Source organism: Python bivittatus, unplaced genomic scaffold (assembly GCF_059951505.1).
Source record: "Python bivittatus isolate LINGU-HERP-01145 unplaced genomic scaffold, Pbiv_v1 ctg000980_np1212, whole genome shotgun sequence".
Classification (NCBI taxonomy): domain Eukaryota; kingdom Metazoa; phylum Chordata; class Lepidosauria; order Squamata; family Pythonidae; genus Python; species Python bivittatus.
The window spans coordinates 53,225,083-53,247,237 of record NW_028277125.1 but is presented as its reverse complement, the minus strand read 5'-3'; the positions used below and the strand labels follow the sequence as shown (position 1 = coordinate 53,247,237).

Sequence of the window (22,155 nt, the reverse complement as noted above, 5' to 3'; positions counted from 1 at the left end):
ATATTTAGGAACCCTGCTCTAAAGGCACATTGCACCAATTTTATCAAAATTAAACTGGACATGGATTGTTATATCTCTAGAATACTATTGGGGTCATGCACACTACATGAAATATCCAGTTAAAAATATTCATTTTAAAAAATAAGCAAACTTAGTATAGTATCATTTATTCCAAAGCATTATGAAGTGTAATTACAGTATACACATACATATATAGGAAGACATGGATATTGTTGCTGTATAGTAAAAATGGTGTACTAATAAGGTTGACGAATGATTTGTTGATAGGAACAAAACAATGCTAATTTGCCAGACCATACCAATTTAATAGTTACATGGCAAGAAGTTGAAAAATCAAATGAGAAATGGCTGTTTTTTCTCATTCCTGGATCAATTCAGCCTTTTCCAGAACCTCTCCCCAAAATGGGATGATCAGCATTCACTCTTATTTTACTTATGCTGAATTCATTAGTAGTAACTGGAGCAGATCAGAGAAGGCAGACATTTCTTGTCCTTCTGTTGTAGACAATTACGCATTGCTTTAGCCCATTCTTCCTTGAAGTCTCAGGCAAGTGAGCAGCACGGGAGGGTTCCCTTGTTCAAATATATATGCAATTGGTTCCTTTAGGAAGGTCAGTCTCCATTCAAAGTGATCCAGCTGTTTTCATCTGCCACTGTCAGCACATCTGTTTCTTTTTGCTGTTAGAGAGAATAGCATTCTTCTGCTGTTGTTGTAATTTACTTTCTCTTTCCCTACAGCAGCTGACCCTTGTCAGCCTTGGAATGTTCTTTGTAGGATAGGCTGGGAAATCCATTGTGAGTCAACAGCATTTGCCATTCTGCCACTTGAATGCTTGCTCCACAACAGTATTGAAATGATCAGCTGGTCTGGTGCTTTTCTGCAGCAAAGAATGAAGCCACAGCTAGAAGGAAGCTGCCTTTTGCCAAGACATTCTCTTGAGAAAAGGAATTGTGCCAGCTTGGAAGGTTTTAGGTCATGCTTGTTGGGGATTGTTTTGTCCAACAAGTCTGGAGGACACCAACTTGGGAAGGCTTCTTTAGACAGATATTTTAAAGAGGGTGTAGGTGGAGGAAGAATAAGAGGAGGAAAAGGAAAAATATATGCATGCAGTGGTGTGGATAGGTAGGTGCAGGAAAATAGAATTGTCTCCTTAAGAGCTGTTCAGACTTCTATGTATTTGAATTAATAGTTTATATTCTTAGCCTCATTGTATATAATCATTCAATCCCCTTTTTATGTTAAAGAAAAAGGGACTATCACTAGGAAGATGTAGAATCAAATCCCTGCTCCATCATGAACTTGCTTGTAATATTGTCTCTCCTCATAATTTACTCACAAAGATATTCTGGAGGAAAGATGTTATAATACATAATACTGTAATAATGTTGGACTAGCAAGGAGAATGGACAACCTTCTCTAACCTGAAGTCCTCCAGAAATTCATATCATCCACAGTTGGCATAGCTACTGCTGATTGCAGATAATGAAATATTGTAGTCCCAGATTGGGGCAGGCTGATTAGGATGAAAGGACTGACACTTTGCTTAATCCTAATTTTTCCTGGGGTTATCTTTATTTGGTCCTAATATTTTTTGCATGTGTGTGTGTGTGTGTGTGTAAACACCTCATCTGTTCTGATTTCTTTCTTCTTCTTAATCCTTGCCTCCATCTTCAAACCCTCCTTGTGTTGCAGCACTTCCCCTTCTGGTGTCTTCCAAATATGTTGAATTTCAGCTCCCATAATACTTAAGAGAAGATTGCCTAGACGTTGTGGCAATGCAATTCCATACCCAGTTACTTTACAGGCTGTCCTATTGTTTTCAGTGAGCTTTACTGTGTACTAGCCCACAGCTTTAGGCAATCCATCTTACCTCAGAAGCAAGGCCCATTGAGTGTAATGCAAAACATCCTTTAGAAGAGAAGAGCTTCTTCAGATGAAGGAGCTTGAAAGAAATATGACTGGTGGGTCACACTATACCAGGCTGACCACAAGGTGATGGTCCTACCACGGACTATCCTACACAATGGAACAGGCCAGTTACTGGTCAGCTGCAAGTAAGGCTGCTTTGAGACTGGTTCCCACCATATGACAAAGGCTCTCCCTAGAATTGGTAGATTATTTCCATTCCTGAGCAGAGGGAAAAGAAGAAAAGTGGGGGGAGAGAGTCCTTGATTTCCTAGGTTCCCTTTCTTCCTTTCTTTCTTGTACTTTCTGAGCCCAGCATAAGTTGCACAGAGTAAAAGGCTTATGTACAGTATACTATTTGCCTCCAAGGTGATTGCGAGCAAGAAATATATGTAATTAATATCTTTGATATTTTCCACATTACCAAGAGGGGGAGCAATGGAGCTGGATTACCTATCCCTATTTTCCTTTCACATATGCTTTTCCCAGTGCTGGTAAGAACATTTTAGGCTGATCCAAAACTAGGAAAAAAGAGGTGATACACAAACAGACACATATAATAGGGGTTGCAACCCTCATTATACAAAAACAAAGGCTTGTTTTAAAAAATTCTGGATTATATAAAAGTCAGCATGAATACATTGTCTAGATCTGGCATTAGGCACAGCAAATAAGCTAGTTTATTCCATATCTCTTTTAGCTTTGGAACAACTGCTCACAGAACTGGAAGATTTTCTGAAGATACTAGATAAGGAAAACCTCAGCAGCACAGCTGTAGTTAAAAAGAGCTTCCTGGCTGATCTCCTTCGGCTGTGCACAAAGTCAAGTGGTAAGCAAAATCATGTGAACGTTTGTTGAGTTTGGGAGAGTTTGTACCTTTCTGTAGCAAGTTGCTGGTACCCCCATTTACCTATTTCTCCATTTTGTTTGAATCTGGTTCCCAAATGAGATGTAAAAAGGAAACAAATATCCTTTGTCAGCATGAAAACAAATTTATTGGGGTATATGTGTTTGAGGACTGGAATCTGTTTAATCAGATGCAAACCTTGTTCTAATGAGCTGCTCAGAATGGGTCTACAAAGAAAAAGTATTTACAAATAGCAGTGGGGCCAAATGTCCATGGATTTTTTATTCAGTAGTGGTTCTCTTAATTTGCTTTATAACTTTAAATGCATTCAAGATGGCAGCAAAATCCATAAGAGTCTGGAATAAAATGTATTCCATTCCTTTTATTCTAAGCATCATAAAGTATTTTTATTCACTGAAGTTTATTATTTAGTAATAAAACTAATTTGCAAGGGGTGAATCACCTTCCCTTAGGTCCTTTGCAAAGTTATAGTTTCTCTATTTTAATCTAGATAAACTCTGCAGGAAGTCCAGTAAAGTGCTACTCAGCCATAAGTCATGAGAACAGGGCATCTCCTGGAAGGGAAGAACAAAATTTTTTAGAACTTCTTTTAAAATATCTGCCATAGAGTAAAGCATATACATTAGCTCATCGGAACTTGGTACCTGCAAGGGTCCTGCTAGATGATGATAATGAGAATGGTGGTTCCATGCATCACTGGAGAGAGGCTGTACATGTATGCAACAAAATACAAAGCAGTAAGGCAGTTATGTTTACATTGTAGGTGGTGATGAAGAATACATTTATATGAACAAAGTAACCATCAATAAACTACATGGAGAACCAGAGAAAGACAACAAAGGTAGGCATCAAATGCTTTTATGGTCAACATATCTAGGGGGCACCAAGCTTGAAATAAGTAAGCTGTCCTAGAAGCACAAGCATTACCATTCACGTGAGAAAAAAGAGAGATCATATTGTGTGGAAATCATCAGGTTTGTCTGTATTCTTTGATACCTTTGCTTCCTTATAGTGAAAAATAGCTATATATCAAGTATTTTGTCTTGTTTGGCTTAATTCACTAACCTAATAGATAATATGAATTGTTAAAAACATATTACAATGCTCTTCTGTGTTCATGCAGCATCTCTGAATAGCACTTTCCAACTGTATAATGTACATCCATACCAAAGCATGGGGGACTGCCACATATAGTATGTTCTATTCCATGATACTAAGGTAGATAATAACTGTCTGTGGCCTCCAGGTGGAGGGACATTTTGCCCTCAGAAGCTTTTTGTATGCATTGTTTTTCTTTCTATGAATACTAAAAAGCTCCATACATAGAATACTAAATACCAGGAATACTAAAAGCTCCATATTTAGAATGATTCCTTAATTATTAGATCTGTACATGTATCCATCCTCCAACAGAGAGTTGGTTTGATAAGTCCTTATTACTTAATCCATTTTAGTTTCTGCAGCTGCCCTGCCTGAGTTGAACCTACAACTGGTTCCACTTTGGGATTTATAGATGGAAAAATGTAGGCTGTAACCCTGCTGTATGTCATTAAGATGTGTAGAAGCAGAAAATCTGAGAAGCCATGGGAAGAACACCAGATGTCTGATTTGTTTGGCTAATAACGTTGCTATACTATACATAGTTTGTTTTGCTGCTTCCCTTCTTATGCCAGAACACCCTTAAAAGTTTCAGATGCAAAGCTGTTATTGTGGTTTCCCAGGCTCAGTCCAAAAAGAACTGTGGTTCTAACTTTATTTTTAAATTGTAGAAGAATGTAACAAAGTTCATGCCAGATTCTTTCCAGCGTCTTGGTAACCACTGCGTACCATTTGGGTAGCTATCAGATCATCCAAGTTTAGAATACTCCTGTTTTCAGTGACAGTTTTGCTTGGTATATTTATAGAGATGCTTGAAGTGACTTCAAATATAACCTCTTTCTACATGAAAATAATTCCCAAGTACAGAAATCGTGTTCTTCTCTCTTATGTCACCATACTAGAAAATGACAGGTCTGATTCCTTCAGTCTTTTGCACATATTTTGGATTATGTCCCTCATGTTATTTTAGACAGCCTTGATCATGCTGATAGGAAATGTAGAAAATAGTTATAGGAGGTATATTATAATAGGCTAAGAATTATTGGAGATAGCTTAATACAGGGTTCCTCAACCTCAGCAACTTTAAGACAGGTGGACTTCAACTCCCAGAATTCCCCAGACAGCATGGCTGGTTGGGAAACTCTGGGAGTTGAAGTCCACCTGTCTTAAAGTTGCTGAGGTTGAGGAACCCTGGCTTAATACACCTGAAGGGTGATAGATGGGAAATACTTAATTTGTTTTCTCTGTTCCAGGAATATGCAATTCAGTATTCTTCTCAGTGCTTTGGATTTCAACTTCCATCAGTCCCAGTGACCATGGCCAATGGGAGATAATTGTGATAGTGGTAGTCCAAGACATATGGAGAATGCTGGATTGCTTACTTATCTCAGGTTTATGCTTATTTATAATTTAAAAGTCCTTGGATCCATTAAAAATCCAAATGCTTACTGAATTCAGGAGACAACACCAGATGTTTTATATGGTTATAGCCACTATGAAATAAATGTTTCAGGGATTTTAAGCAAGTACTGTAGTCATTTGTTTCCACACATTGTCAAGCCCTGAAGAATGAAACAGTTTTTTCCATTCTTTGTCAATACTGCTTGTATCTCCTTTCTAGTCCACTAATGCATGTGGATCCCAGAACAATAGTGTAACAGCTGACCAAAGACCACATTACATTTGCAAACTAGCTGAAAATCAGGTTGGCAGGATTTACTCACTTAACCAGAATTAGCTTTTTCTCAGTCAGGTTCTGCTTCTTTGGACTGAAAAGACTGAATTGCCTGCTATTTTAAATCATCTTCAGTAACAGTAATGAAAGGGTGAATACTTAAAATACTTGATTTAGGTATCAACTGGGCTTACAAGTAGATTGATTATTTTTAAGACATCATGGTCTTTGCAGTTTTCAATGTCAACTGAAGCATTACCAATAATCTCACAACTATCAAAAACATGTGTCTTGGGCTGTATTACTTTGTCACCATATTTTTGAAGTGGAATCAATTGCCATTTTTGTCATCTAGACTAAGTGGGCTAATTAATCGTATGTTTCTTTCAAAACAGAAGTAGAGCATCTGAGATTGTGGCTGAATATGGTGTATGTAATGATCACTTGCTTGTTGTGATTTCTCTTTGGACCATGGTGTTAGGTCACAGAGATTCCTTGACTAACGGAGAAATGGAGCAGCATTTGTATCCGCCACAGAAAAGTTTGCCAGAGCTTCCACCTTCAAAAATAGTAAGTCTTGCTTGTTCCATGACTTCTGATAGATTGCAATAAAGTAGCATAAAGATGCATTCTGTGTTAGAATTTAAAGTTCTTCTGAGCAAACTGCAAGATATATAGATAAATCTGTTGAAGTTCATAGAGCAGTTTTCACTCACAAATACAAGAAAAAAGAAAAGAGAAAACTATGCAGGAATATTATTTATTTTTGCCTGAACCGGATCTTCATCTCTCTTGTAAATGTTAAGCAACTTGCACAAAACTTATGTTCATTAATTTCACAGATAGTACTACCTGAATAATTCCTAGCAATTCTTTCTGCTGTTGTTACCCAGATATGTTGGTGACTGTCTGCTGACTCCGAATAGGCATTTTTAGTCAAGTATTATACAAAATATTAAAAAGAGCAAATCTAGTCCTATGGTGTGATAGCTTGTTTAATTTTGGCTTCATTTGGTAAGATTTGCCTTTTAAGAGACTTTGCTCTACAAATCAATTCCTTTCCCTTTTGAGTACTGTAAGATTAGGCTGCATTATTTAAGTCATGGGGAGAAGCTCAGGAATGTCATACGTGAGGTACTTTGTGCAGTAAAAAAGAGAAAACCTGCAAGAAAATATATGTACAGAATGTATCTAGTGTGGGAGGAGGTGAAAGCCTGTGGGTGGTCTGCTGAGGAAATAACTGTGTAAACTGCAGTCAAAGGGTGATGGGAGGGATTATTACTGTGAAATCATGCTACAAGGATTTAGGGTGGGTGTCCCATCAAGGTAGCTGGGGAAAGGAAGCGTCAGAAAAACAGAGACTTTAAGATGTACAACACCATTGCCCAAGGAGCGTTTCTAGCCAATTTAGCTGGATAGTTATAGCTGGCTGTTTTGTGTTGGGTTGTTGTTGTTTTTTTTGGTGGGGGGTGGGGGAGAGGCTGTTTGCAGAGAAAGCAACTCCCAAATGCATATCCATTCTTTTTCCCATATGGTTCTGCAGTTTTAAAAATCTATACAACCGTAGATGGTCAAATCTATATTTAAAGCATTTTTTCTCAACATGATACCTCAATACAATTTCTTTTAAATTCTATGCTTTAAACACTTTTGGAGCCAACAGCTGTATTGGAATATCTGTGATACGTAAATGCTAATGGATGACTTAGCATCTAATTGGCATTTTCAGTCAAACTAGAGATAAAAAACTTCTTTTCCTCCCTGTTCTAGATGTTGCTCAAATGCAGCACCCAGCATGCTGGAAGTCCTAGTTCAGCAGCCTTTAGCACGTCAGAATTTGCCTACCACGGGTCTAGGCAGTCAGATCTAAAATCAGGTGATTCATACTAGAATCCATAAAGATAGTTCAAGCATCCCATGTGTTAGGAGCAGCAATGAAATAAGGTAGACAACTTTTCTGAGTTTTGGTGAACAGATGCTAGCTTTTTCATAGACGTTATGCCAGAAGATCTACAGCTAGGTTGACTTATATACATACTAGCATTTGTTTGATGGGAAATACTCACTGCCATCTCTTGATCTGTAGAAGAGCAAATAAAGAAATACATTAACTAAATATTGGCATGAGGAGGAAGATTAATTCACTTAATTCTTAATTCACTTCTTATTGTTTCTAAATTTATTAGGCGCTCTATTAGGCCAGGGCAGTATGCAATAAAAACATGGGTAAAAATGAATATAAAAATAGTATAAAACAAGAATAACTTAAAGAGCTGCAAAAGGAGCAGAGACTGAAGCTAGCATTGATTTAAAAGAACCTAAGGAGCCACCAAAGGCCTTAGAGAACCAAATGATACTTGATGTTGAAAAGACAACAAAGTGGTTGCCAAGTGACTCTCTTTAGGAAGGGAACTCTACTCTTTCAGGGTTGCAGTTGTGGAGATCCTCACGTCTTAGAATCTGAGATCCTCTCTTGCTTCTCTTTTGTACCCTTTCTCATCAAGATTATTTATGGCTAAAATTTTCTTAAGATTGTAGCTGGTCAATCACAGTAGAGGTCTCCAGCCATTCTGGGAATTATTTATGTTTCCTGTATCTAACTGAGAGGTTAAAAACTTGAAGTGAAACCTATACATGGTACTTGATTGTTAGGAGCAACTCTGGCCATTCCTGTTAACTTCAGAAAGGCAAATACCAAGAGCCAAGACTGGATCTGTTTCAAAGCAGTTCATCAATGAAGATTTCAAAGTGAGCTCTGAATGTTCAAAGATAATCAGGAAGAGAATTTTACTGGAACCCCCTTGGTCATTATCAAGACTTTGTTGTGGCTGTTTTAAAGAATTATATTTCTGTGCACTCACCCATTCCAAAGCATCTTTTTAGAATTGGATCTGAGGCATTGTATAGGTTGTGGATTTCCTTTCCACAATGGCAAAATAAGACAACCAGAGAGAGTTGTTAAGCTCCATGTTGAGCAATAAAGCTCAAACAAGTCCACCAACCCCCCCCCTTCTGTAAATGGCTTTATGTATATTTCATTAATTTCATTATACTATTCCTATTTCTTCCTTCAAGCCTGTCTAGAACTGGTTTGAGGCCCTTTTGTGGTTACTAGGTCTTCACAGAAGTGACTAATTATTAACCATTCATTTCCAAGCAGGTTATCTAAGTAGGTTACTTACTATGATTGTAATATGCAATCACACAAAGAAGAATTTCAGTGTTGTTGGCAATAATCTAACTCCAGCCTCCACATCCACCCCTTTTCAAAATATTAACACATGGCTTAATAGCATCCAAATGCAATTGCTTACCATATACAGATATGCTAAACAAGCCAGTTTTATTAGCAAGTATTTGGGATGGAATACCAGATGTTTCTAGAAATGAAATTAGTTAGCAATGATCAAAGAGAACCTATGGGGGGTCATGCCTAATATGGACAGCCTAATATAGAAGATTAAGTAAATGCTTGCAATTACCACTGTGATATGTGATCAGGAATTTGACTTGGAATGTACAATATGTATCAATTCATATTATTTACATGGGGGTAGGGGGAGAGGTGTATTCAGTATATCCTGTGTCATTGCATTATAAACATGTAGGCCCACTTGAATTAATTGGTAGCCTTGTGTATTATCAAAACTTGCCTTCTGATAATGGTAAAAGTGGATTACAGGCATTTACAAGATTAGGGTTAAATGGAGCTAGTCCTTTGCTTCTTAGTCCAGTTTAGTATCTCTTAGTCTGGTGCCCTTCTGCAGTGGGAATGATGGATCTGAGATTCTAATCCCTTATTCTTGATAATGCTGGGTTTTTGTCAGTACAGTAGTATAAATGTCTGCATAATTTTGGAGTTGTATTAAATAAACATTTAAAAGAGACAGTCAAAAGATAACATACATAACACTATATAAAACTTTAAAGTGACATGCAAGTAATAAAACTTTGCCACTTCATAACTTTATATATCGATGTACATTATATTTTTTGATTGAACTACAATTCAGATAAGGCTAAAGTCACACCAAAAAGGAAAGAAAAAAATTTAAAGCAATCAAAAAGACTCTAGCAGAAATAAAATCAATATTTGCATAAGGAGTAGCCCAATTTGCATTTGAAGTTTGTGACTATGTAGATTATCTGCTAAACAGAGAGGGGCAATATGTGCAGCAATTCCAATAATGCCTGAGATCCACCCATATCTGCTAATTTAATTTATCTGAGGAATATCCCCCCTTTGCTAGCCTGGCTAATTGTATGTACCAGGTAAGCAAGAGGCAGTTGACTGATGTGAAGTTGTTATGATCACTGATCAGGTGAAGTGAAAAGACTAACAGAAGAGAAGTTTTCATAATAAACACCGGGAGCAGAAAAGCCGTTTGTTTAATAGTCATAGGTAGGACTAGATTGCTTTTTGCTTTTGTGTGTGTGTGTGTGTGTCTGACAAATGAGCTTTTACTTGAACAAAATAAATTTTAGTAAAAAAGTGAATGGAATTGAAAGGATGACCTGCAACTAGGTGCTTTTCCTGTGCTTCCACAAAAGAAATGCAACTAGGACTGTAGCTATGGCAGACCAAATGGGAGCCAGCTTACTCCAATGAACCCCTTTATGTTGATGCAACACACTTTACTGGGAGTGACAGTAAAGGAAAACATCCAGATTGACTAGCAGAATGTCTTGAAGGTGAGGAAGTTGTATAGTCTGAGATGCAAGATCTTTCAAGCAACCACAGGGTTCCTCATCAGCAGATGGAAGTTGAGGCAGTGAAATGGAAATGTTGAATCAGTAATACATTTAGAAAGCTATGAAGGCTCAGGAAAAAAAAGTCTGTCTTCTCTTGCCCATCCTCCCCCCAAATTTCCCCAGATTTTTTTTTCTGGGCCTTCACATCTCTAAATGTATGTCCTTCTTTATAGTTCCCATTTATATAAACATAGGAATACTGAAAAGCAGCAATAACTGAGGACATTTGAATAAAAAACAAAGATGTTTAAATTAGCAGTAATGTTTATTTTACAATGCTAGATAGTTAAGTGTTTAATTTTATAATGGGACATAAAAAATGAATCTTCCTGCTCTCACCTCCAAAACTAATGAGAAAATAATGATATGTTCCTGGAAGAAAATAATACATTGAGCTTTGAACTTATTGAAAGATGGAACTATTCTTCCTCTTATCGCCATCTGGTTCCCATTGTTAATGGAAACAATGCAGAGCAGTCACTTTCTTTTTTGTCCATCCGAATTTGTTTAACAAAGCACAAAAAGTTTTGTTTTATGACTGTAGAGGAAGACAACTACTTTAATCTCTCTGTACCTTGTAATAGTGCCTGGCCTCAATGCCAGCTAACGATAAATGTAAATCCAAGTCAGATTTCCTGCCTAAATCCAACTGGAAAAGTAGTTTAATACTCCAGTGTGGTTTTTAAGCACTTAAAATATTTAAGCAGGTTTCTATAGATGGTCCATAACTGCTGTAAAAAGCTGTCCTACCATTTCTTTACATTATTGTTTATTATTTTCCATTTAATCATTTTGCAAAGGGAGTAACTATTTTGCCAAGGGACCAATCAAAAGCAATTCCGTGAAAGTATTGACATTACTTCAAATTGAATCTTGCCACTTAATGTTCTGATTACTTGGCATGAGTATCTCCTTACTCATTTACTGGCATTTGGGGTTTAGAAAATGTTGCTTGAAATCCTTTGCAAATGGAATATTGAAGTGGCTTATTTTTAAATGATGTGAAATGAGATATGATCAGTATATAAGATTCGGTCTGAAATTCATTGGCTGAGATTCATTTTAGAATACTCTAAGTCATTTCAAGGTTTTCAGTTTTTAAAGCTGTACTAATGGTGGTGGAATCAGGTGATCTGATTTTTTTCTAATCAGTATAAACAGGAGGTATTCAGATAGAGAATTCCAAGTGTCAGACTTCACAACTGGGCTTCACAACACCTCCCCATTCCACAGCAATTCCTCTCATGTTGAGTTGGGCAGCCTCTATTTCTCTTTTGTTTGTCACACAAATGTCTACCTCCCCTTACCCAAACGGGCCCACCCCCAAAAATCTGAATTGCTGATTGGTACTGAAGCCTGATTGTGTATCCAGTCAATTAGCTTGCACTTATGAGAATGTTGCAAAAGGAACAATTGAAGGAGATATGGTGCGTGAATATCTATCTACCACTCCCAAGAATGTTCATTGCCAAGTAGACCTTCTGATGAATCAAATATTCCAGTCTGCCCTTCCTGTATTGAGAATCCAAAATGCATTAAAAATTTTCCACCACTGAAATGGTGGCGGAGAAGTGTGCAAAATGCAGTGCAACAATCCAGGACTAGAAAAGTATGATGTAAAATTAGATACATTTTCAACATGGCTGCAAGCTGTATGCAAAAAGTCATAGGAATAATCTGTGCTACCATGGGAAATGGTTCAATAAACTTGGCGCCTAGCTTCTTAAATACATATATGGAAGGGAGAAATCTCAGGTGGATTTCTCCAACGGTGAGTGGGGAGCCTTTCCTGGTGATGATAGCCGAGAGCTTCCAGGAGACTTTAGGGCAATCCAGCTCATTCTTAAGGAGGTGCTGAATGGCTTGAAGTTATTAGACATCTGTGTAACAGGGGAGCACTGGAAAGCATTCAGCAGCAGATCAGGTGATAGCCATAAGTGGCCACTGACCTCCATCTGAGTGAGCAATGCACTTACTTATTATAAGTGAATATAGCTATAGATAAAAGGTCAGGCTAATTGTCTTTCTGGTAATTTACAGAGCAACAAAAGTAGTATTTGTCCTCTCTGTTTGACTGTGGTTTATGTCAGAAGACAGGTGAAGCTTAATATCCAGTAATTGAAACAGAACTTTCAAAATGTGCCACAAATTGATGGCATTTGTAAGACATTAAGTGATTGGGCAAATTATGGTTCCAGAAAACTTTTTAAATGAACAGACAAGGTGTCTCAAGGTTCAAGGGAGGTCACAACAGACAATAAAATATGCCGTTTTGAAAAAGACCAGCTACCATCAGAATGGTATTCAGGCTTTTGACTCATGGTAGGTCAGTTATAAAATCAAGGAAATTGTATTCCAAGGCCCTGTAACAGTCCAGATGGTTTGCTGGACATAGATTTGACACACTGACCAGCGTTACAAGATGAGATATTGGCTTTGACACCTGCTCTAAATTAAGACCAGCCAAAGTCATAGGCAAGGACATGGATCATTTTAAATCCTCCAAAATGCCCAGTTGGCTCACCACAGTTCTTATGGCCCAGTTCTCCCTAGAATCACTGGAGTCAGGCAGGCAGTATATAAATTTAATAAATTATTATTATTGGTCACACAGTCAGCCAGTTGTTTAGACTTGATTTGGCATTTTTATCTGCCTATCAAGTCCTTCCCAAGGACCTGGGATAGGCAGATGTTGTTTGATGGTGTTAAAGGTATTGTTGCAGGATGTAAGCTGTTCCAAGTAAAGCTGAATTTTGCAATTGTCTGATGGTGATTTTGTCAATGCCGATGGTCTTCAAGTGATGCTCCAGATGTTTTGGAATTGCACCCAAGGCACCTATTACTATTGATATTATCTTTGCTTTCTTTTGCCACAGTAATTCTATTTCTATTTGCAGGTCTTGTATTTTTTGGTTTTTTTCTCCAATTCTTTCTTTTCTGTTCTGCTGTCTCCAAGTATTGCAATGTCTACTATCCAGAGTTTTTTGTCTTTCTTATCAACAATTGTTAAGTCTGCAGTGTTATGTGGCAAGTGCTTGTCTGGTTGAATTCTAAAGTCCCAGAGCACTTTAGCGTCTTCATTTTTTATTACTTTGTCTGTTTTGTGGTCCCACCAGTTCTTGCTTGCAGGCAAATGGTATTTATTGCAGATATTCCAGTGTACCATTGTTGCTACTTTGTCATGCCTTTGTTTGTAGTCAGTCTGTGCAATCTTCTTGCAGCAGCTAACTAGGTGGTCCACTGTTTCTTCAGCTTCTTTGCAGAGGCGGCATTTGCTGTCTGTTGCTGCCTTCTCAATTCTGGCTTTATATGAATTTGTTCTTAAAGCTTGATCTTGTGCAGCCAGAATTAGCCCCTCTGTCTCTTTCTTCAACTTTCCTGCTCTTAGCCATTACCAGGTCTTGTTATCTGCTTTGCCTGCTAGTTTGTGTGTGTGTGTGTGTGTGTGTGTGTGTACTGTCCATGTAAAACTTTGCCTTGCCATGTCTCTTTCCTGTTCTTCATCTGGTCTTTCTTGTAGGCTAGTGTAGTCTCTTCAGTATTCAGTAAGCCTTCATGGTGTACTAGCTTCAGTGCATCTTCTTCATTGTCCTTCAGATATTCTTCCAATGCCCTTTTTTCTTCTTCAGCTGTCTGGTGTGCTTGTAACATTCCACACCCACCTATGCTCCTTGGTAAGTAGAGTCTGTCAATGTTGCTGCGTGGATAAAAGGCATTATTCATTGTCATTATTTTTCTGGTCTTTCTATTCAGGGCTTTTAGTTCTGCTTGAGTCCAGTCCACTATTCCAGCTGTGTATCTAATGATTGGAATGCCCAGGTGTTAATTGCCTTGATGGTATTTCCTCCACTAAGTTTGGACTTTAAGATGATGGTGATTCCTAAGAAAAGGGGTCTCCCTGAAAGTCATCTAAGCCCACACATACAGATTTGTTTCTTATGAATTCAGTCAATTAAGGAAGGAATTTTTCTCTCCACCAAGTTCAGGTCAGGTATCAGAGGAGGAGGGTAAATTTTCTTCTGGATGAAGGTTGGAGGGTCATATGGTAAAAGGAGAAAAAAGGTGGTAAAGATGATAAAGTATCAGCCCGCTTATTCTTCAAACTAGGTATGTTAGAAATATGAAAGTTAAAACAGAAAAAAATGTGCCTACCTCAACTGGCCCTTGTAAGCACTAAGCATTGGCCTTTGCACTAGCTGAATTTGGTACTATTCAATGATTTGACAGTGCTTGGATTCTTTTGAAGGTATTGGATTACTTACCTACTTTTTCTAGTTAATATTGGCTTTGAAGTTATTTCATATGTCAACTGTCAGATTCACGAAGATCTCAATTTGAATCTTTCCAATTTCTTAAAACTGATTTATCCTGCATCATAGATTTTATGCTTTCAAGAAGATTGAGAGTTCCATGGTAATTAAATTCCATTGACTTGTATTCAGGGAAAAAATATACAGTTATAACTGTAGCATTGTTCTGTAGCAGTACCAACACTTTTTTTTTTAATCTTGAAATCTGTTATAACTCTGTAAGTTCTATGAATGGAATGGATCTTGCTTTCATAAGAGAATGTTGGTTTTAATCTTGGTGATGGTATATTTAGAACCTGTTTCAAAACTCTTTATTTACTGATTTCCTCTTTTATTTGCACAGATTCTAGAAACAAAACTGTATCCAGGCCTCAAAACCGAATCTCCAGAAGGGTACTATGAAGAAGCAGAGCCTTATAGCGTTTCTATGAATGGTACATAATTGTGTATTTCTAGAGTTTTATTGTTGTTTTGTTAAACTATGTGCTAGAGAAAATAAAGTTATTTCTAAAAACAGTCAACCCAAATGCATCGGGGAAGGAGATATTCAAAATATAAAATTGCAAATGTGAGGTATACATCTGTGACTGTAATACTACTAAGTAAATAAAAAAAGAAAACTAAATGACAGCCAGAACTGCCATTGTTAAGTTCAGCTTAGTATGATATTGATACCATTTTAGTCAGATTTTTCCCTTGGTATAATAAGGTTTACAGATTTAAATAATGTCTCCACTAGAAAGCTCTATAGAGGCTAAGAATGTATGTATGTATGTATGTATGTATGTATGTATGTATGTATGTATTTATTTATTTATTTATTTATTTGTCTGTCGCATTTATATAGCTGCCCACCTCACACAAAGCGACTGTGGATGGTGAGAGTATTTATGTATTTATGCTGCATCTTCCTCCTCAGAACTTTTCAAAATTTCTTGCCGCAGCTCTTCAGATAGTAGGTATGGGCAGGTCCTGTGGTACCTTGACCTTCTCCAGGCCATTCATTCTGATGATCACAATGCTGGTGTCTCCCAAGCTGAGCTGCAACCCTTTGTATCACATATGACTCATGAAGCTCAATGTATGCTGTACTGTTCAGAGTACATATTGAATGCTAACTATTTAGCCTGAATCAGCACCATCTGATTTTATTTGCTCTGATTATAATCATATAGAGCTTGTTTTAAAGTTTTAGCAGACTGCTTCTAATTATTACTGTATGTTTTAGATATATTGTGCTTGCAGTTGTTAAAATAATTTAAGCCCTTTATCAGTGAGATAAATTTCTCTCCTTCTTCATCTCTCATTGTGCAGATCTTTATGGTAAGTTTGCAGCTACTGGGCCCAGACCAGTGTTGCAGGTTATTGAGGGAGTAATATGTGCTACAATAACTATGGTTATGGCATATTTTAAAATCTGAATACTCATGCACTGGCTTTCAGTAGTCTTTTTTGTGGCAGTCTTTCACCAGGCTCCCCTCAATCTTATTTTCATCCTAAAAAACACATTCAGGTGAGAAGCAGGGATAAAGAAATAGCAGTAGTTATATGTTGTTGTTTTTTAAACAATTCCTTAATCAGTCATGATAATTCATAATCACCCAGTGCTTTAAAACAGGATTCCTGAGCATTTTTGGAATTAATTATAAGAATCTTTCCCATGGGAATATGCTTTTGTTTTGAATTCTTTAAAAAAAAAAAAAACATAAGGTTGGACTTTGAAGGTTGGACACTAGAGGGAACTAGAAGGAACTAAAGATTACAATTAAAGAAGAAGAACACTTAAATTTGACTTATGAATGTAGAATGAAGCAAAATATTTTAACACTGGACATGTTGAAGGATATTTTTGAACAATGGACCCAGTAGTTAATTTTAAGAGTGTCTGTTTCTATCCCCTTCATGGATCACTGCCTTGTCGTGGCGAAGGGGCTTGCGTAACTCAGTGAAGCCATGAGCTATACCATGCAGGGCCACCCAAGACGGACAGGTCATGACAGAGAGTTCTGACAAAATGTGTTCCACTGGAGAAGGAAATGGCAACCCACTCCAGTATCCTTGCCAAGAAAACCCCATGGACAATGTTAAAAGGCTAAAAGATATGATGCCGGAAGATGAGCCCCTCAGGTCGGAAGGTGTCCAATATGCTACTGGGGAAGAGCGGAGGGCATTTCCAAGTAGCTCCAGAAAGAGTGAAGCGGCTGGGCCAAAGCCGAAAGGACGTTCAGCTGTGGATGTATCTGGAAGCGAAAAGAAGGTCCGATGCTGCAAAGAACAATATTGTATAGGTACCTGGAATGTAAGATCTATGAACCAAGGCAAGCTGGATGTGGTCAAACATGAGATGACAAGATTGAACGTCGACATCTTGGGAATCAGCGAACTGAAATGGACGGGAATGGGTGAATTTAATTCGGGTGAAAATTATATCTACTACTGTGGGCAAGAAACCCTTAGAAGAAATGGAGTTGCACTCATAGTGAATAAGAGAGTGGGAAAGGCAGTAATGGGGTACAACCTCAAAAACGACAGAATGATCTCAGTGCGTATCCAAGGCAAACCATTCAATATCACAGTCATCCAAGTCTATGCCCCAACCACTGATGCTGAAGAAGCTGAAGTTGACCGCTTCTATGAAGACCTACAACACCTTCTAGAACTAGCACCAAAAAAAGATGTCCTTTTCATCATAGGGGATTGGAATGCTAAAGTAGGAAGTCAAGGAGTAATCGGAATAACAGGCAAATTTGGCCTTGGAGTACAAAATGAAGCAGGGCAAAGGCTAATAGAGTTCTGTCAAGAGAACAAGCTAGTCATAGCAAACACTCTTTTCCAACAACACAAGAGACGACTCTACACATGGACATCACCAGATGGTCAATACCGAAACCAGATTGATTATATACTTTGCAGCCAAAGATGGAGAAGCTCTATACAGACAGCAAAAACAAGACCAGGAGCTGACTGTGGCTCAGATCATGAGCTTCTTACTGCAAAATTTAGGCTTAAATTGAAGAATGTAGGGAAAACCACTAGACCACTCAGGTATGACTTAGATCATATTCCTTGTGAGTACACAGTGAAGGTGATGAATAGATTTAGAGGATTAGATTTGGTAGACAGAGTGCCTGAAGAACTATGGACGGAGGTCCGTAACATTGTACAGGAGGCAGCAACTAAAACCATCCCAAAGAAAAAGAAATGCAAGAAAGCAAAATGGCTGTCTGATGAGGCTTTACAAATAGCTGTGGAAAGAAGGAATGCGAAAAGCAAGGGGGAAAGATATAAGCAACTGAATGCAGATTTCCAGAGAATAGCCAGGAGAGATAAGAAGGCCTTCTTAAATGAACAATGCAAAGAAATCGAGGAAAACAATAGAATGGGGAAGACTAGAGATCTCTACAAAAAAATTGGAGATATGAAAGGAACGTTTAGTGCAAAGATGGGCATGATAAAGGACAAAAAAGGCAGGGACCTAACAGAAGCAGAAGAGATTAAGAAGAGGTGGCAAGAATACACAGAAGAACTATACAAGAAAGATCTTAATGTCCCTGATGTCCACGCTGGTGTGATCACTGACCTTGAGCCAGACATCCTAGAGAGTGAAGTCAAGTGGGCCTTAGGAAGCATTGCTAACAACAAAGCTAGTGGAGATGACAGGATTCCAGCTGAGTTATTTAAAATACTAAAAGATGATGGTGTTAAAGTGCTGCACTCAATATGCCAGCAAGTTTGGAAAACGCAACAGTGGCCACGGGATTGGAAAAGGTCAGTTTACGTTCCAATTCCAAAGAAGGGCAACGCCAAAGAATGCTCAAACTATCGCACAATTGCACTCATTTCACATGCTAGCAAGGTTATGCTCAAAATCCTACAAGCTAGGCTTCAGCAATACATGAACCGAGAACTACCGGATGTACAAGCTGGGTTTCGAAGAGGCAGAGGAACTAGAGATCAAATCGCCAACATTCGCTGGATCATGGAGAAAGCACGAGAGTTCCAGAAAAATATCTACTTCTGCTTCATTGACTATGCAAAAGCCTTTGATTGTGTGGATCACAACAAACTGTGGCAAATTCTTAAAGAGATGGGAATACCAGACCACCTTACCTGTCTCCTGAGAAATCTGTATGCGGGCCAAGAAGCAACAGTTAGAACCGGTCATGGAACAACCGATTGGTTCAAAACAGGGAAAGGTGTACGACAAGGCTGTATACTGTCACCCTGCTTATTTAACCTATATGCAGAGTACATCATGAGAAATGCCAGGCTGGAAGAATCACAAGCCGGAATTAAGATTGCAGGGAGAATCATCAACAACCTCAGATATGCGGACGATACCACCCTAATGGCAGAAAGTAAAGAAGAACTCAAGAGCCTCTTGATGAGGGTGAAAGAGGAGAGTGCAAAAGCTGGCTTGAAACTCAACATTAAAAAAACTAAGATCATGGCATCTGGACCCATCAATTCCTGGCAAATAGAAGGGGTAGAAATGGAAGCAGTAACAGACTTCATTTATTTGGGCTCCAAGATCACCGCAGACGGAGACTGCAGCCATGAAATTAAAAGACGCTTGCTCCTTGGGAGGAAAGCTATGGCAAGCCTAGATAGCATATTAAAAAGCAGAGACGTCACCTTGCCGACAAAGATCCGCATAGTCAAAGCTATGGTTTTTCCAGTAGTAATGTATGGCTGTGAGAGCTGGACCATAAAAAGGCCGAGCGCCGAAGAATTGATGCCTTTGAACTGTGGTGCTGGAGAAGACTCTTAAGAGTTCCCTGGACTGCTAGGAGGTCAAACCAGTCAATCTTAAAGGAAATCAACCCTGATTGCTCATTGGAAGGATCGATAATGAAGCTCAAGCTCAGATATTTTGGCCACCTAATGCGAAGAGAGATCTCTTTGGAGAAGACCCTGATGCTGGGAAAGATTGAAGGCAAAAGGAGAAGAGGACGGCAGAGGATGAGATGGTTAGATAGCATCACTGAAGCAATGAGCATGAAACTGAGCAAACTCAGGGAGGCAGTGAAGGACAGGAAGGCCTGGCGCAATATGGTTCATGGGGTCACGAAGAGTCGGACACGACTTAACGACTAAACAACAACAACAACTGTTTCTATAGATAGACTGTGTTTAAAAGATGTTATGGAAGAAGAAAAAGTTTTACCTGATAACACTGAGACTGATCTGAAAGTGGATTTAAAAATGACAGGCTACAAAAATAATATGGAAAACGATGCTATATTGGACATACAAAAGAAATTGGCTGATGTATTAGTAATTAAAGGGGATACACAAATAACAAACCAAGAGAGTGACTTGAATAATTTTCCTGTATTGGATTTACAAAAGCGGCTTGTTAAAGCTTTGAAGAATTTTGTGAGAAGGGACGAAGAAAAAATGAAAAGAAATCAAGTTCTATGACATTATTTGAAGGGACTAAAGATCAAGATTGTTAAAAGTAAGAGGAAGGAATATAAAGTTAATTTATTTGATCAAGGTTAAAATAGATACAGTATCTCTGGTAACCCTTAATGGACTGAAATGACAAGGTTTTAAGGATTTGTTTATAGATAAGAGATGGGACATGGGAAGAAGAGATCATTTGTTGTATTTTAAAAGAAGGTGATAAATTACTAAAATTGTTTATACTTGCTGCGATGAAAGGGGAAGTCATTTTTTTCTTTTCTTTTCTTTACTATATTCTTATTTTTTTCTTTTCTATTTTTCTTTCTACTTTTTCTTTTCTGAATTTTCTATTTTTTTCTTTTTATTCTTTCATTTTTTTAGTTTGTATTAGTTTTTATTGTTGCAATTGTAATTTTTTTAATAAAATTACTCTAAAAAAATTATGAGACTCAAGTCAACTTTTAAGACACAAACTATTAGCTTTGTTCAGATCTTACAATATTCATAGTTCAGTGGGAAGTGAGTGAGCTGCAGCAAGTTTGGACGTGGACTCTGGCCTGTCCCTCTCCATTAGGATGGCTATATAGAGGAGCTTGGAAATTTCTTTTCTTTTTTCTTTTTACTTAATAATGGCTTGTTATGTTACCTAAAACAGTAACTCCAGTTCTCAGCTGGTGATAGACATGCTACAGAATGACTCAAATGTAGTTAGGTACTGTAAATCACTGAAATTTAGGTCTTTCAAACTTAAGCTATGTTATAAATTTAACACCAAAATGCTATGTATGTATAATGTATAAATGTCCTTCTGGGAAAACATGGTCTTTTTGTTTCTTTCATGGTGGGATCCAGGTTCTATGAACAAGTGATTGGTTGGACTTAAAATAGAAAAGATTGAGAACCATAATCTAAACTGTGATTAGCCCTATGGTTCATGACAAACAGTGGCTAAGCAGAACTGTAAATGAAAACTTCCATTCTCTCGCTCCTCAGTGCTCATGGATGTTGTACCAAACTGTGATATAATATAAAGTTCAAACACAGGCATTGCTGTTATTGTAACAACCAAAGCTGATAATAGGAGAGTGCTTGATTGCAATACTTTTAAACAATTTGGAAGCATGCAAAGATAATGCAGCATGGACTGGCTGTACCGTCTTGTTAGGCTAGGTTGCACATTAGTATTATTTCTCACATTTCTTTCATTTCAGCGTGACTTCTTATTCTTTTGTGCTTTATATGATTCCTGCACATATAGTCGTCTTTGGCTTGAAATTCAGAGAGGCTCTTTTATTAGGATGTGGTAATACAACAGTACTCCGTATGTGTCACCTCTGCATTCATGGTCACAAACCAGCTTATTTTGTCAAAGAGTAAAAATACTCAATCTCTCCTACTTTACAAGTCCTTTCCATGGATTTGTAAAGTAGGAGAGATTGTACAAAATCAGGAACAGTAGGGCTGTGTAGTGCTTTGGATTCAATTACAGAAGGGGTATACAGGAGTGTGAACCTGGCACTTGTCCGCTGCTGCTCAGTCCTGGGGAAAAGCACAACTGCTGTAAAGAACTGCAGAAAGGTCCTACATTGGCACCTTTAGGGAACTGAATTTGAAGCATCGCATTGCCTTAAAAATCAGTCCCCTGAGAATTTTTTGTAGTGTAAAATAGTGTAAATTATTTGTAGTGCGAATTTCATCATTTAAAGAAAGACACACAGTCTTTGACAACAATGAGGACTTCCAGGACAATAGCAAAATGAAGGGTATTGGATAACATATTTTTCCACTTGTGTGTAAGGCTCATGAAATGAGGAAATGTTAGCTCCCCAAATTAAATGCTAGTTTGCACATGAAGAAATTGGTGACCAGAGCAATAATCAGGAAAAAAAAACAAAACACAAAACCATGGTGATATGGCATGGAATAAGATTCAGCTGCATTTGTTCATCACACTATTTTCAGTGTTAGCTTGTCCAAAGCAGGTACGTGGGCATACTTTCAATATGGTATCTTCAGGCCTTCCTTTTCCTTTATTTCCTGCTTTTTATAATGTTCATAAAGATTTTTTTTAAAAGGAAATCATTATTTTAATGCAAGATAAGTTACAACAACTACA

General features: G+C 37.8%; 1 protein-coding gene and 1 long non-coding RNA gene across 3 annotated transcripts in view; one reads left to right on the top strand and one right to left on the bottom strand.

The window, feature by feature from the left end:
• AFAP1L2 (actin filament associated protein 1 like 2) overlaps nucleotides 1-22,155 on the top strand; it is a 91,530-nt gene that overhangs the window by 43,862 nt on the left and 25,513 nt on the right. For both annotated transcript variants that reach the window (XM_088131806.1, XM_088131805.1), the window contains exons 2-5: nucleotides 2,628-2,756; nucleotides 3,559-3,636; nucleotides 6,050-6,138; nucleotides 14,974-15,064. In XM_088131806.1, coding sequence (XP_087987932.1) covers nucleotides 2,628-2,756; nucleotides 3,559-3,636; nucleotides 6,050-6,138; nucleotides 14,974-15,064 — 387 coding nt within the window. The remainder of the gene's footprint in view (nucleotides 1-2,627; nucleotides 2,757-3,558; nucleotides 3,637-6,049; nucleotides 6,139-14,973; nucleotides 15,065-22,155) is intronic.
• The window catches only part of LOC148213590 (uncharacterized), a 29,621-nt gene continuing 10,417 nt past the window's right edge, over nucleotides 2,952-22,155 (bottom strand). Inside the window, exons 2-3 of the long non-coding RNA XR_015794319.1 lie at nucleotides 3,440-3,502; nucleotides 2,952-3,349 (exon numbers count right to left, since the gene is read on the bottom strand). This is a non-coding gene — a long non-coding RNA (uncharacterized LOC148213590). The remainder of the gene's footprint in view (nucleotides 3,350-3,439; nucleotides 3,503-22,155) is intronic.